The sequence below is a fragment of the Perognathus longimembris genome, chromosome 14 (assembly GCF_023159225.1).
Source record: "Perognathus longimembris pacificus isolate PPM17 chromosome 14, ASM2315922v1, whole genome shotgun sequence".
In the NCBI taxonomy this organism is placed as follows: domain Eukaryota; kingdom Metazoa; phylum Chordata; class Mammalia; order Rodentia; family Heteromyidae; genus Perognathus; species Perognathus longimembris.
In genome coordinates, this window is record NC_063174.1 from 11151870 (window position 1) to 11167548 (window position 15679).

Genomic DNA, 15679 nt, shown 5'->3' on the forward strand with positions numbered 1-15679 from the left:
CTCATTCCTGTCCTGATAAAAAGACACATTTTAGGGTTCTGCCTGGCCCCTTCAGCCACGTGAGTACAGGATGAGCAAGTGAACCAGGAAACAGACCTTTACCAGGCAACAAATCTGCAGGTGCTGTGATCTTGGATTAACAGCTTCTGTAATTTTGAGAAATAAATTTCTGCTGTTTTGTAGCAATCTGATTGGAGTAACCTATTACCTCACAGTCAATGTGAAGTGTGAGATGAGGAAAATCCTTGTGATTCAATGAGCCTTGAGCTTTCTTGATGCATTAGCTGGCCTATCTTGATTGACACTGATTGATTGATTGATTTTTGTGCTAGGCCTGGGGCTTAAACTCAAGATCCTATCCATTTGGCTCAAGGCTAATGCTCTACTAGTTGAACCATTGCTCTATTCTGCTTTCTGGTGGTTAACTGGAAAGAAGAGTGTTATAGTGTTTCCTGCTTAGGCTGGCTTTGAACTGCTGTCCTCGGGTCTTGGCTTCCAGAGTAGCTAGGATTATAGGTAAGAGCCACTATACCCACAAGAATTGTATGCCATGTATCTATTATTGTTTTGATGAAAATAAAAATGAATAAGATAAACTTTAAGAGGTAATACATAAAACCTCTGGTTTTAGCAAGTCACTTTTTCATGATGTGGTATTCCAAAGGTACTAGATTCTAACTTGTTGTAGGCATTGTCAAAATAGGATATGGGATACACCAGATAAAACCTCAGGTTTTTTTAAGGATGTGTTCTCCTCTTCTTGCATATTACTGCTTGCAGCATGGTACAATGAATTAATATGAATTATATAGCTCATTTCCCACAATTCTTGAACAAGTACTTCTTTTACTGGATTCTGTTTGTACCTAATCTTTTTCTTTGCTAAAAAACAATAGTTCTAAGCATTTATTCTTAAATTAGTTCTTCAAAAAGACTTTTGTTTTTCTCTCATTGTAATGGACAATATTGTTCCTTGGTATGAATTTATTCCTATTTAAAAATTATCTCCTCTTACATTTCCTTTTTGGCCCAGAATATTTGTTGCAAAAAACCAAAATCCATGGGCTGGGAATATAGCCTAGTGGCAAGAGTGCTTGCCTTGTATACATGAAGCCCTGGGTTCGATTCCCAAGCACCACATATATAGAAAACGGCCAGAAGTGGCGCTGTGGCTCAAGTGGCAGAGTGCTAGCCTTGAGCAAAAAGAAGTCAGGGACAGTGCTCAGGCCCTGAGTCCAAGGCCCAGGACTGGCAAAAAAAAAAAAAAAAACACCCAAATCCACATATGTTAGTGGCTGCCTTTTACTTTTCATTCTTTTCTTTTTGCTACACATCTGTATACGTAATCATTAGGAGGAAAATGTAGCCACATTCCTTAGACAGACTAAAGAAAATATCAACCACATCGGCAGTCTGACTCATCATGTGTTATCTAACAGAAATGATTGTTCAACTACCAACGTTTCATACTGTGTCTACTATTATACTACAACCTAGGAAGGGTGTTTTTTGGTTTTATTCAGTGCAGATAAATGGAAACTTTCACTACATTCTAAGAACTTCTAAGCTGAAAAAATAAGGAGTTCAGCAATTCAGTCACAGGGAAATTCGATTAAACTTCACAAGTTGTTACTTTTGTTTTTGCTCTTGGTACACATATTAAATGCCTTGCTTTGTATCTTCCCTTAAAAGCAAATGTGTTTTTCTGGAAATACATCACTTTACATTGGCAAACAGTTGCAGGAATAAATTCTTTATACATCTTGAAGAAATGTATTTAAAAAATTGAAACTCGACACCAAAATGCTATTAAAAAGCAATGTGTTATATGCAGCACCAAATGAAAATCTGCTATCATAATTCATTGGATAAAGTTTAGTTTTTACATCATTTTGATAAATTTATCCCGTTTGCTAGTATAGCCACAAATCATACCTCATGGTTGCCATGTGAAAGCAATAAAATATTGCATACCTTCAGATGACCTCTACCGAGACATGCTTTTCACTCACATTTTATCTGTCAAATAGTACTTTCTTTAAAAAGCAAGTATAAATGCTATTGTAGGGAGAAGCTACCAGCCTAGGACAAGTTCTAGCATAAGATCTGACAGATCTTATTTTGGATATCAGCCAAAGTCAATAAAACTTGTTCATGCAGAACCTTACCTGGTTTTCACTACATCGAGAGGGTGCATCAGGCAAATTTCTACAAGACCTGAAAGATGATAAAGAAAAGTCCAATAAACACATATGTAAATGCTGGCTCTTATTTTCTTGACTCTATTAATTTCTCAAGGATGAAGAGTTAAATAAAGAATTTAGAAATTTGGTCATGACAGCAAATAGAAGCACAGTATGATTCTCTTTCAGTGGGAATAATATATGGAAGAGTGTACTTCCTTACAACTTCAGGGAGGTAGGAGAAAGTTGTGAGAAAATGAAAATTGAATCAGACTATTAGTAAGGAGGAAACAACACATCCAAATATATCATATGTTATATGATATATATCATATATGTGAAAAGGAAGAGAAAGAAGGAATTATGGGAGAAAGGGTCTTTGATTTCCTTTCCCTCTGTCATGGAAAAATCATCATAAGCCTTAGTCCTACTATTCATAAAATAAAGGTAATAATGATTCTTCTCCTACAAGGTAGTTACAAGAATCCAATCCTCTAATAGCTTAGCAAAGGATACTTTAATACTCATTCTGTCCTCCATATTGGTCCAAACTGTGCTTAGATTATTTCGTTCAATCTTCTCAAGAACTCTATGCTATTTTATTTCATGGATGAGATAGCTGAAGCACACAAAATTAAGTAATTTGTCTAAGATGTCTCACCTAAGAAGTAGTCTTAAGTCCCACAAAGCCTGGTATTGTGACTATTACACAGCATGGAACTTTTATAGCTTCTTTCAAATCATTTGCAAAACCCTCTCTCCTGTTGTGTCATTGAGCAGAGAAAACTACTCAATTACAAACCACTAGCATGGAACCTTTGTAGTCATTTAAGTAGTTTTTATGTACTAACAGTTGTAAAAATAACTGTGGTAATTGTTAATAGTACTATAATAGAAATAACAATTATAACACTGTACATAATGATGAACATTTAGCAAACATCATCACTGATGTACACTACTACTGTGAAGGGTCTCATTACCATCTATACTTTAAGATAAGCAAAATGTGGTTGACAGTGCTCCGCTGTTGTTCCCTAAGGACACTCCTCCAATTTCTGAGTAGTGTCTTAGAAGAGAAACATTTGCCTCCATTTTCAAGCTAACTCAGTTTGAGTTTAGCTGTAATTTAGTTCAACTTCCCCATTAGACATTTAAGCACACAGATATCTTTTACTCTCTACACTGCTCAGGTCCAAAGAGTCCAATGAGCCTGTATTGACCCAAAGGGCAACCTCAGTTCCAAAGAAGCTTTAGAAAATATTTCCTGCATGTCCTGTTATAGGTTACAGTCATACATATTGACGCAAAATAATAGTCATCCACTTCTGCTGTCTGTCCCAGAGGGTTCCCAAGTCACTGAGACAGTCAGAGTCCTTAGAAGCAGCACGAGAAAGACAAGGGAGCATTGGCAACAGTATCACAAGACATGGTAGACAGGCTTATCAGCCACTGTTTCAGCTTATTAAGTAAGCTCCGTTACTCAAGGCAGCATAGCTGTCTCCCCTTTGTACCCTGCAAAGTCCACATATAATTCCGCTTGCTTTAGAACTCACATTTATATACAAGTTAAGAATCAGGTGAATAGAATTATTATCTTAACATTTGAGGCAATGGTCATTTACCCAAGAGTGCACTAGTTCCTTATCTGTAAAGGGAAAGATTAAGAAACCCCAAATAAATCTAAGATCTAACATCCTGTTTGTTTTGTTATCACTTTTAAATCAAGTTCATATATGAAGATATCAATTCTTATATAGTTATAGTTCAAATTTCAGCTTCTTTTCATTAACTGGAAAGGGATGAGATTCTAACTACATAAATAAAATTTATTCTGGAAATTTAACTTGCAAGTACTACAATAACCATCAATGAAGTTCCTCTGAATAAGATACTTAGAATCAGTTTATCAAAGCCTGTGTACAATGTTTCTCTTACTTTACTTTAGAGGAAAAGTGAAATACTAACATCAAGTAACACTGGTTGGTCTATCTCTCAAAAAGTTAGAAGAACCAGCCCAGGAAGAATAGTCATCATCATTCTACCTCTAATAAGCCAGCAAAATGCTGGAATAGATATGTGGTTCAAGTGGTAGAGCATCAGCTATGAGAAAAGCTTAATGAGTATGAGACCTTGAGTTCAAACCTCAGTGCAAACACACACACACACACACACACACACACACACACACACACACCATTTATGTTGAATATGGTATGGATGTTGTGATTTTAATCAGAGTTTCAAAGTTAAATTTGGATTCACTTAGAATGGGAATAGATTCTGTCCTCCAGTGCATAGCTAAGAAGTATGAGAATATGATTATTGTTTATAGAGGTAACCATAAAAATAGAATCCGATGAACTACGTTACCATAAGCCTGGAACTGGCCTTAAGAAATTGAACTGTACCGTGTATTTCTTGGCAATTCTATTACTTCATATGAAGTCACAAACTAAATGGGTTAGTGAACACAGATTTAAGCAATTTTACCTTTTTATAAAAATGAAAGTCTTACATAAGAAAGATGAGTTAAATATCAGGCCTTATTTAATCTGTCCTAATCATCAATTTAATACACATTGATCTGAAGAAGAATCAGACTTAGAAAGTTTTGCTCTCACCAACCTGGCATTTATTAAACTCACCAGTCACAGATGAACACAAAACCAAATGGTTTCATCTCTTTCATGCATAAAATAAAATTTATATTGCTAACTGTCAACCATAGAACCACTTTTCCCAAGGGGAAAAGCTAGAATTTCACAGCATTTGGGGGGAAAAGTGAAAAAAATGCATAAGAACCTAAATAATTACAGATTTGGTAATGCTTTTCTCTTCTGTCTGATTTTAAGTTTGGTGTTTGATCTTAAAACCAGACTAGTAGACACTTAGAGATAAAATGTCTTTGTGGCTTGTTATTGTTTATCTGTTTTGACAGTACAAAATATGGAACTCAGAAAACTAGTCCTTTTTATTTTATTTTTATTTATCTTCTATTATCATACTCATTTTTGAGACAGGGTCTTGCTACCTTCACTCATGTTTAAACCTACAACCTAGTAGGCTAGAATAGACGGAGGAGGAAGCTTAATGGAAGAGGTGACATTGACCAAAAATGCATGGTGTTCACATATTGATATACTGAATTGAGACATCTTTGTTCAATTACTTAATGATTAGTTAAAAAATTACCTCATCCCCCAAACTTCCTGCCTCCCCCTCCAAAATATCTTGCATTAAAGGCTTGTACCACTAGACTTAGCTCAGCTTTTAAGTGGGCTGTTGTATCCTCTATTCATATTGTGGATAAAAAAACCAGAATCAAAACTTAACCAAACCACAGTATGAAAATAATTATAAAAGCATAAAAAATACATTTCCTTAAATAACACAGAATATAAGGAAGTTGGAAATTTTCCATTTACGATTTTCCTTTGAGACAACTAACAAACATTGTAATTTTGATAGAGATTGTATTCAATGTGCAGATCACTTTGAGATGTATCGATTTTTTAAAATCAAAATTATTACTAATAGTTTCTGAGTTCATACCTATTCTCTAAGAAAACTTAAGTGAATCATACTCAGAAAGACAGACAGTACATGTTTTCCTTCATATGTGGAAGTTAGATCTAAACATCCATGATAACATATATAGAGTCATATGCATAACCATACAAAAACAAATTGACTAAAGGACAGTATGCTTATGGGAGGAGTCCGACAGTGTAACTCTTTTGAATAACTACTGAACCATTTAACAAGATGGATACCAGGAAGCTGGAAGATGTTGGAGGGGGACAGCTAAGGGTGGATGAACGGGGAGAGAAGGAATGAGTAGTTGCAGTCGTTATATTCCATGTACACTATGTAAAAACTGAATTACATAACTTGACACTATGGATACAATGAGGAGAGCTGGGGGAGAAAGATGGAAGGGGCGATACTGATCAAAATGCATTGGCATTGTACTCATATAACCCGACTTCTCCAATTGAAACTCCTTTGTACAACTATTCAATAAAAATATACAGATAGGGAGGGGGGAGGGGGAATGAGGGAGGAGGTAACAAACAGTACAAGAAATGTATCCAATACCTAACGTATGAAGCTGTAACCTCTCTGTCCATCAGTTTGATGATAAAATTTTTTTAAAAAAGATACAGATATTGGGAAAATCAATTACAGCCATATTTTGGTATTTTAAAGTTAATTCAAAGACCTGTCTCCTGTTTTCATTCTCTGTTTTTTCATGCTGCTTTAACCATTTACTTAACTGATTTTGTGTGATATCCTTAACTTTTTAAAGATATAAAAGAATAGTCCTAATTTTAAAAGAGAATAACAAAGGAATGTTTTCATACTGTGCAAAATTCAAATTCAAAAGTAGAACAGTAACAGAGAGAATTGGTGTTTTTTTTTCATCTACACTGCTAGTCAAGCAAATCATTACAACATCTTATTTGATAGCCTGCCCAGAAAATGTGGTAGCCCTGCTGAATTATAAGCAATGTGAGACTTATAAAGGAAAATCAAATATATTATGCCTTGTCCCTAGTAACAGCTAAGGTACTTAACCATTGTGGCAGAGGGCATTAATATTAGACAGACTGAATTGTTCAAGTAGTCAATGTATTTGCCTAGTTTGAGAGGTGTTTTTTAAAAAAAAAAATAATGTTCAGACCGGGTGTCAATGGCTGAGGCCTGCAATCCTTGCTACTTCAGAGGCTGAGATCTGAGGCTCTTGGTTTGAAACCAAGCATGGGCAGGAAAGTCCATGAGACTCTTACCTCCAATTCACTACCAAAAGACTGGAAATATCACTGTGGCTCAGAATGGTAGACCGCTAGTCATCGACCGCTAGTCATCAGCCTAAGATCTCAAGGACTGTACCCAGGCCCTGAGTTCAAGCCTCAGGACTGACACTTAAAAAAAAAGTTACATTTGAACCAGCCACAGGATACCCACCCCTCTCCTTGAAAATTTCGAAGCAAGCAAATTCATGTAAGTTTACTATCAAAAAATATATTTCTAAAGAGAAATTAATATTAACCAATGTTTAAAGTGAATTTCTTTAAAGAAGAGAATTTTACTTTAAGGCAAAATTATTAAGCTAACAGAAATGTCACCTTAAATAGTTCTATTTTCATGTGTACTTAACTTCAGCCTTAAAATTTCTTTCATATTTGAATTCAAAACAGATAGTCACTCCTGTCCCTTTTCTTGTTGTTATTTAGGTCTATTTAACACCCAAGCAAGCACCATACCAACTTCCAGGTGTATTAATACTTGACAAGAAGTTAGTTCTAAGTGTGCATCATTACTGTAATCAGCAATGTAAGAGAATAATAAAATGTGGATTAGTTGGTACGTCTGAAAATACCTCTTAAAAGAGTATTTAAAATGTCTTTAAAAAGAAGGGCATGTGAATGAAGAGAAAAAAGATTCCATTTGTTTCAGCTCATATAAAAGAAATACAGATGATCTGTAAAATGTATGTTCATAGATTTTTATATGGCTACGTGGGAATATGTGTGATAAAAATTAGTACATTCATTAACTCACAAAACATAATGTATTTTGTTCACTAAAAGTGAAATGTGTTCAAGCCACCCAGCATCTTAGCATTGGGATCCATCCCAATCTAAGACATGAGCGGGGCAGGCAGCTCCCGGTGTGAGGAGCTGGCCCAGAAGATATGGCAGTCTCGGCACTCTGTTGCCTCTCTGCCAACCAGACCTCTCAATATGACTAAAAGCAGCTCTCAAGTTTGTCAAAAAAATGTCAACTACATAACTTATCCCTCCCTGGTTCCTCCATCTAATGTGCCAAGGCTGGCTTTCTCTAGCCAGACTGCCTCTCTCTCCAGCCCTGTGTCCAGTGGCATTGTATTGGTAGCCTGAAATCAGTCACATAGGAGTAGTCACCTAAGCAAACTGGCAAGTGCTGTAAGTCAGGGTGGTATTTTTTAAATATTGGTAGTATTAGAGTTTGAGCTCAGGGCCCACTATTTCCTAGGTAGGAACTTTACCCCTTTAGCCACACCCACACTTCCGGTTTTTTGTCTTTTTACTTCTGTTTATTTTTCAGAAAGAGTCTCCAGTTTTTGCCCATGCCCTTAACCTTGGTCCTCTTACATATACCACCCATGTTGCTTGGATGTTCCATGTAAGCCACCACAGCTGGCTTTGTTTACTGAGATTGGGGACGCCATAGTTTTCAAGGCCCAAACTGGCTTTGAATCATGTTCCTCCCAATCTCTACCTCTTTGGTAGTAGCCACAACCAAGGATTTTTCCAGTTTGCTTTACAGAAAGTTGATTATAAAGCACTGACTAGCAGACATCTGACCATAAATCCTGTTACCCAGTCTAGGTGTATATAGCTTTAACTTATTATGGAATTAGGGGTTTTTATTTCCTAAATTTCCAAAAACAAACACTGCTTGCACAAACCCCCAAATGTACCACAGCTCATATTCTGTTCACCATGATTTAATAAAAATTATGGCCCTACATAAAAAAACAAACCTCTTTCCAACTAGATACTCAAGGAAACCAACTCACCAACCAACCAACCCTCCAAGTCACACATCATGCCTAGGATGGGTCACTTCACTGTACGTGTGTCTATTTTCTTGACCATGTAGAGATTCTGCAATAACATCAAAGTCTCTCTATCTCAGGTCATAGCTTCCTTGCCTTCTGCTTAAGGTATGAGCACCTGAGAAGAAGGAAGAAGAAATGCTGCTGCAAAACCAGCATTCTACAGAATCCAGAAACATGACAAATAGATTCTAAGTGAAGAATTCAGGTATGTGGGTCACAAGTAATCAGTACTAACATTTTTTTTCTTCTTTTTCTTTTCTGGTTGCACTGGGTTTTGAACTGAGGACCTTATGCTTTGTTAGTCTGATGCACCAACACTTGAATCACAGCTCCAGTCCCTACTCCCTCCTTTGGATCTCAAATTTTCACCTGTGACCAGCCTTCTACTCTAAATCCTTTTACCTATGTGTCCCAGTAGCTAAAATTACAGGGGCACACTACCAGGCCAGCAGGGTTAGTTGACATAGGGTCTTGCTAACGTTTTTGCTCAGGCTGGACTCAAATCTTGATTTTGTTGTTATCTACTTCCCAAGAAGCTGGAATACAATCATAAGCCACCATACTGAGCCCCGCGGCTTTCTATTCTACAATGCACTGATACTAATTACTATAAAAGAAAAGAGCAAGATGGAATCATTATGCTTTTCTTTCATTTTAACTACCATTGTAGTTAGAATGCAATCATATACATCTTCATACAGTGACTTCTGGCTTTTAAAACATTTGCTATCACTGCTTTTCTTTAATGGATGGCTAAGATTCTCTGACCTTTTCATTGATCAGGGTGCTACAATACTTACCTTTAGATGTTAGCTTTAGTTTCATAATTGTGGAATGATTCAGAGCCACATCTACACACGTTCTTATTTTGAACTGTTATGCCATGCTTCCAGAAAGCCCCTACCCCTGAGCTAAGTGTTCTACCTACCACATTCTTTATCAAGGGCTAATTTGAAGAGTTGGAAGGAGAAAGTTGATTTACTTCAGGGAAGACATCACTTCTATAGGCACAGAGACAATTCAAGCACATGATATTTGTACTAAATATGGGCTAATTTATACTTTATTTTCCTATGGTAAACTTATAAATATGAAATTGACCCAGGGCCTGGGCACTGTCCCTGAGCTTTTTTGTTCAAGGCTAGCACTCTACCACTTTGAGCCATCATGCCAATTGTGGTTTTTGAGTGGTTAATTGAAGATAAGAGTGTCACAGGATGTTTTCTTTCCCAGGATGGCTTCAAAATGTGATCTCAGAACTCAGCCTCCTGAGTAGCTAAGGATTACAGGTGTTAGTCACACTAGTGCCCAGCATCATTTTTATTAATATATTAACTGCTAAATTTGGCATTTTATTCTCTATCTCTAGTGTTGAGCACAAGTATGGTACATATCATCTATGTAGCAGATAATAATATTGGCTGATGATCTCATAATTGAGTAATATCAAGTGTTTGCCCTACTGATTTCGGAGATGGTCTACTTGTCTAGGTTGGATATCCAAGGTTTGTTTGAGTTTAGCTATTTAAGATTCTATAATGATAAGTGGGTATAATTGAAGAAAATAACAGTCATGTAGAAATATAGAAAGTTCAAAACATTGAATAAAACAATTACACAATGCAACATAGGTTCCCGATGATAGGTTCTTTTCCTAAGAATAAAAACAAAACTATCTGGAAATAAGAGGATAAATGTATGCTCCTATTCGTGGCAAGATGAGTAGTAATTAATGAAACAAATATTTTTTCAAACAAATATTGAAAAGATATAACCATTTTTTTAGGAAAAACAGCTCAAATAGTCTGTCAAACAATCTAAAATATGCACTTGATAAAAGAATTTCTTAAGAGAAGATGAAAGCTCTAACAATCTACCTTGGAACTCTACAAGGTGTCAGTGAAGCGTGAAGTCGTTGATGAATAAAAATAATTTGTGAAGGGCACTTTCACTTTGCAAAAGAGTAAATTAACATTTAACCTAGTTTCCAGACTTTATATTCTGTTGACTTCATAAGAGAGGTACGGTTTCTGTATCCCCTCACTTCTTAGTTGAAAATACCAGATATTTCTTATTACATAGAGTAAAATAGAGAGAGCAATACTTGTGTTAAAACTCCAAGTAGAATGGCGATCACCAGGGGCCAAAGAGAAGAGAGATTGGGAAGATGTTGCTCAAAGAATAAAGTGTTTTGTTTTCCAGATAAGAAGACTACGATTGGGGAGTTCCATTGTACAGCATGGTGTCTATAGCTAATAATATAACACATTTTTCAAAAATGTTATGAGAGTAGATGTAAAGTGTTCTGAACACAAAAACAATAATTTTGAGGTAATTCATATGTGAATTAAGTAGATTTAGTCATTTAGTCCTCAATGTATACTTTAACACACATATACTTATATAGTATATATTTATACAGTATATACTTATATTTAAATAGTATATATTTATACCTTATATAATACTTATATTTTGTATTATATATAATTTAATATTCATATTATACTTACATGTCAAATATTTGTTTATATTTTTATATCTGTATGTGTATACACAAAAATGTATTCATATGAATTTGTATATATGCATGTGTATGTATTATGAATGTGTATATATGTACATATATGTAGGCATATTTGAAAGCATTCCAGACTAAACTTGCTGGTAGGCATGCTACCACTTAAGCTATACCACCAGCCTCTTGTTGCACTGGATATTTTCAAGGTTGATTCTCACTGTTTGTCCAGGCCAGCCAGAGCTCTGATCCTCCTATTTGTGCTTCCCTGTATTTCTGGGAATGAGATGCATATCTGCCACCATAGCCACCACTGTGTTTCTCCTGTAGCTAGGATGACAGGTGAATACCATCACACCCACCAATGAGTGAAAAGAAGTTCAGAAAACTTTGATACCCAGGCTGCCCTTGAACGTAATGCCCCATTTACTACCTCCAAAGTAGCTAGGATTACAACCTTGAGACACTGCATTCAACAATTTTTAAGAAAACAAATTAAAAAAAAAAACCTGAAGTTTTTTTTTGTCCAGTCCTGGGCCTTGGACTCAGGGCCTGAGCACCGTCCCTGGCTTCTTCCCGCTCAAGGCTAGCACTCTGCCATCTGAGCCACAGCACCCCTTCTGGCCGTTTTCCATATATGTGGTGCCGGGGAATCGAACCAAGAGCTTCAAGTGTAGGAGGCAAGCACTCTTGCCACTAGGCCATATTCCCAGCCCCTGAAGTGTTGTTTTTTTTTAACCAGAAAATTAAATCCTGGAAATAGAATTTGAAAACACACATCATGTCTAATATAGGAAAATAAATTATAAGAGATCAAATTTGCATATGAAACGAGATTTCAATTTTTTAATAAAATGGCTCCTTTTCAGAATTAAATTCAGCTTAGTACCAAGGAAGAAAGGAGTTTCCTCATCCTGCCCAGAAGAAGTTTCCCAGCAAGGGTTGAGAGTTTCTTCTGGGTTCACTCAAGCTGTACCTAAGGCCTCTCTTGACTTGAAATGGGTTTGAAGACTCCAATATCTTAGATTCTTCCAGAATCTATGCCAAGATTCTTCTAGAATCTAAGAAATGGGATTTATATTCAGTATGGAATTTAGGACTCAAGTTGTGCCATAATACAGCCATTAAAATGAATATAGAATCTGTAATACATTATCAAAAATGCAGCACTATTGTTTCTTCATGAATTTAATTCAATATTCATTTCACACAATTTGGATAAAATTCTTAAAGGAAAAAACTCTTACAATGGCATTTTCCAGAGTGAACAATAATTTTAAGTTCTTGTTTTACTATGTCCAACAAAAATAATTTATCCAGACTCTTGGTTGTTTGAGACAAACTTCAACACAAACCAGCTTAAACACAAAAGAGGAATTTGTGTGCTCATAACTGAAATGACAGAAATGGCAGGGATGTTGGCTGCAAGACCTTTCCTTCTCCTTCCCACAGCTGCGTGTCTCTGCTTGTCTTTATTTACTCCGGCTACTGGAGAAGTATACTGCCTCTCAGAGCCTCCAATCCCCATTATCTTTAAGACTTGAGAGGCCAGAAGAAATCTTCTTTGCTGGCGCCAGCAAGAAAAGGCTTTGCTAGTGCCTCATTTAGTCACGTGAATCCTTGACAATCACTGGCCAGCAGCAAGAGGGGCCCATTGGATTGGAAGATCTTTGGTCACATGTGTGTCCCTGGGTGGAAGACAATAAAGAAGCTTAGAGTGCTAAATCTTTTTGTAATGGTTCTTTCCTGACAGTATGGAAAATCGTAAGACTGTGTTTAGCATACTTAAAAACACTGTGTGCTTACTGCTTAACTCTCTATACTGCTAACGGTCCAATAATGGTACTGGGAATAACAAGTTGCACTGTTTCCTAAAAAGCACTTTCCTACTAGGAGCTCTAGTTTATAGCTTGGTTATTCTATATTCCTGTGAGACTGAAAAACTTGGAAAGGAAATGAAATGGCTCAAGTATTAAGTCCAAATGTACTTCATAAGATGTTATGTTAACTCACGGATAGAGTGGGATCAGCTAACCTTTAATTTTTAAAGGATCACATCAGGGAAGGTGTGCAGAAATAGGGAAAACGTAATCTCTGCCTCAAAGGTTTACATAACAGCTCTGGAACCCATGGCATTAGGGCATCTCAATTATTCTGAGAATTGCATCTTGGAGGGCCAGAGGTAACTTTGGCTTCATGTCACAATCCACAATTCAATTTGGCATAGCATCTTGCATAAAAGTATATCCCAAACCACTTTACAGAAGTGAAATTTCTATTCGCAAGCCAATATATGCTATACATTACAGAACATCTGTGAGCAAACATTGCCTCATGGAAAAAAAAATCCAAGGAATGAGGTCATGACATGAAAATCCAAAAGGGAACTTAGGAGGCATGGACCACTGGCAGGAAGGAGAAAAAAATAACGATAAGAAAGAAAAGATAGCAATTTGTAAAATTAGCAATCAATCTGTGACAAGTCAAAGGTACATTTGCCACATTTTCCCTGGAAGAAGTTGAGGTTAGACAATCTTTTAAGAGATCTAAAGGAGTAGCAGAAGACTTCAATAAACAGAAAATTCTATGAGGTAAAGACGGACAGACCTTCCAAGTAGTGGTTAACTTGCATGGGATTAGTAGTCTCAGTTATCTGAGACATAGGCAGTAAAACGCCCATGTTCATCTGAACAATAGTGAACTGTTGTTTAAAACAGAGAAAGTGATACACTTTAAATTTCATAAACATCAATGATGTGCATAATTAGAATAGAATTATAAAATATATGAAAAAGAAATCATGAATCTAGATTTATTTTCAGAAACTATAAAATATTACTTTTTATGTTAGTCCTAGAAGTACTATTTAATGGAAAAATATGTCTACAAATAATGACAACATTTCTGTGTTAAAACTGGACTTGTAATACAAATTCCATAAATCTAAATAAATTTAAGTGTAAATGGATCCCAAGAATATAGAGGTACAAGAAACAAATCTTATTCCTTAGAATTGTGGTGATGGGTTCTGGAAAGGGAAGAGAGAGAGAGAGAGAGAAAGAGAGAATACACACTGTCTGGCTAATAGGTGTAAAAATACACTAATATAGGACTATATTCAAGTGTTTGTAGCACAGTAGAGTGCTATCACTAACTTTATTTTATTATATATTTCAAAATAGCTAGAAGAGGAAATATTAAATGTTTCCAACATAAAGAGATGGTAAATGCTGGAAGTGATGGATATGCTAACAACTATATTATCTGATAACTATATGCATGTGTGCATGTGCATGTATGTCAATGTCACACTGTACCCTGCAAATATGTACAATTATTTTGTGTCAATCAAAAGTGCATCTCCTTATTTTAGGTTTTCCTTCAATTAAATACCAGCAAAATGTTTTAAAAATTCAAGTTCTACATTTGGTTTGGTTTTTGTTGGTTGTGGGACTTGAACTCAAGGTCTAGGCACTGTCCCAGAGCTTTTTTTTGCTCATCTAGTTCTCTACCACTTTGAGCCACAGATCCATTTCCAGTTTTTAGGTGGTTAATTGGAAAAAAGTGTCTCATGGCCTTTCCTGCCCAAGCTGGCTTCAAACCACAATCCTCAGATCTCAGCCTCTTGAGTGGCTAAGATTACAGGTGAGAACCATCAGCGTCCAGGTAAATTCTACCTTCTGAATGTTCACTCAAAGTTTAAGTTTTTATTTCAACTGTTATCTGTATAGAAAATTAATCTTTTATACAATGTTTATGTAATAAACATTCAGGTTTTGAAAACTCTTAAGATTATATCTTTAAGAAGAAGGTACACAACTCCTTAGAAGTTATGTGCTTCTTTCAAACTAATACTTTTGAATACTGAAGTTTTCTGAATGAAAATCTGATTCACTCCCTGTGTTGTGTAAATCATTTTTGTGTGGCATCTGCTCATTTAAACTTGGCCTCTTTCTCATCTTCAGTGACACATGTAACACTATGTATGAAGAACAAAGTTTCCCACAAGTCATCCTCATACAAACATTTACTATTACCAGCTTTGCTGCTATTATTTTTCAGTTGATGTGACTATTTCTGATTATTTAGTATCATTCACAAGAACTTAAAATTATCTATCTTTTTTTAAGAATTGTGACATCGTTTGTCCAAGCAGTAACTGAGGAAAGTAAGGTTGAAACATTATATCCAGAAAATGGTCTACAGATGTGTTTTGTTCCATTCACATAGTGCTATTTTAAAAAATGAGTTGGTTGTCAACATTTGAAAATCAGGAGCTTTTATATTAAAAATCTGATTTCCAGTTTATCTGAAAATGTGAAACGTCTGGCTTCCTTGTGTCATCTTCCCACAGGGCTGCTCGGAGCC

General features: G+C 35.9%; 1 protein-coding gene across 1 annotated transcript in view; it reads right to left on the reverse strand.

The window, feature by feature from the left end:
• Slc25a21 (solute carrier family 25 member 21) overlaps positions 1-15679 on the reverse strand; it is a 473302-nt gene that overhangs the window by 190684 nt on the left and 266939 nt on the right. Inside the window, exon 2 of the mRNA XM_048362495.1 lies at positions 2169-2217. Within this exon, the coding sequence (XP_048218452.1) occupies positions 2169-2217 (49 nt within the window). The remainder of the gene's footprint in view (positions 1-2168; positions 2218-15679) is intronic.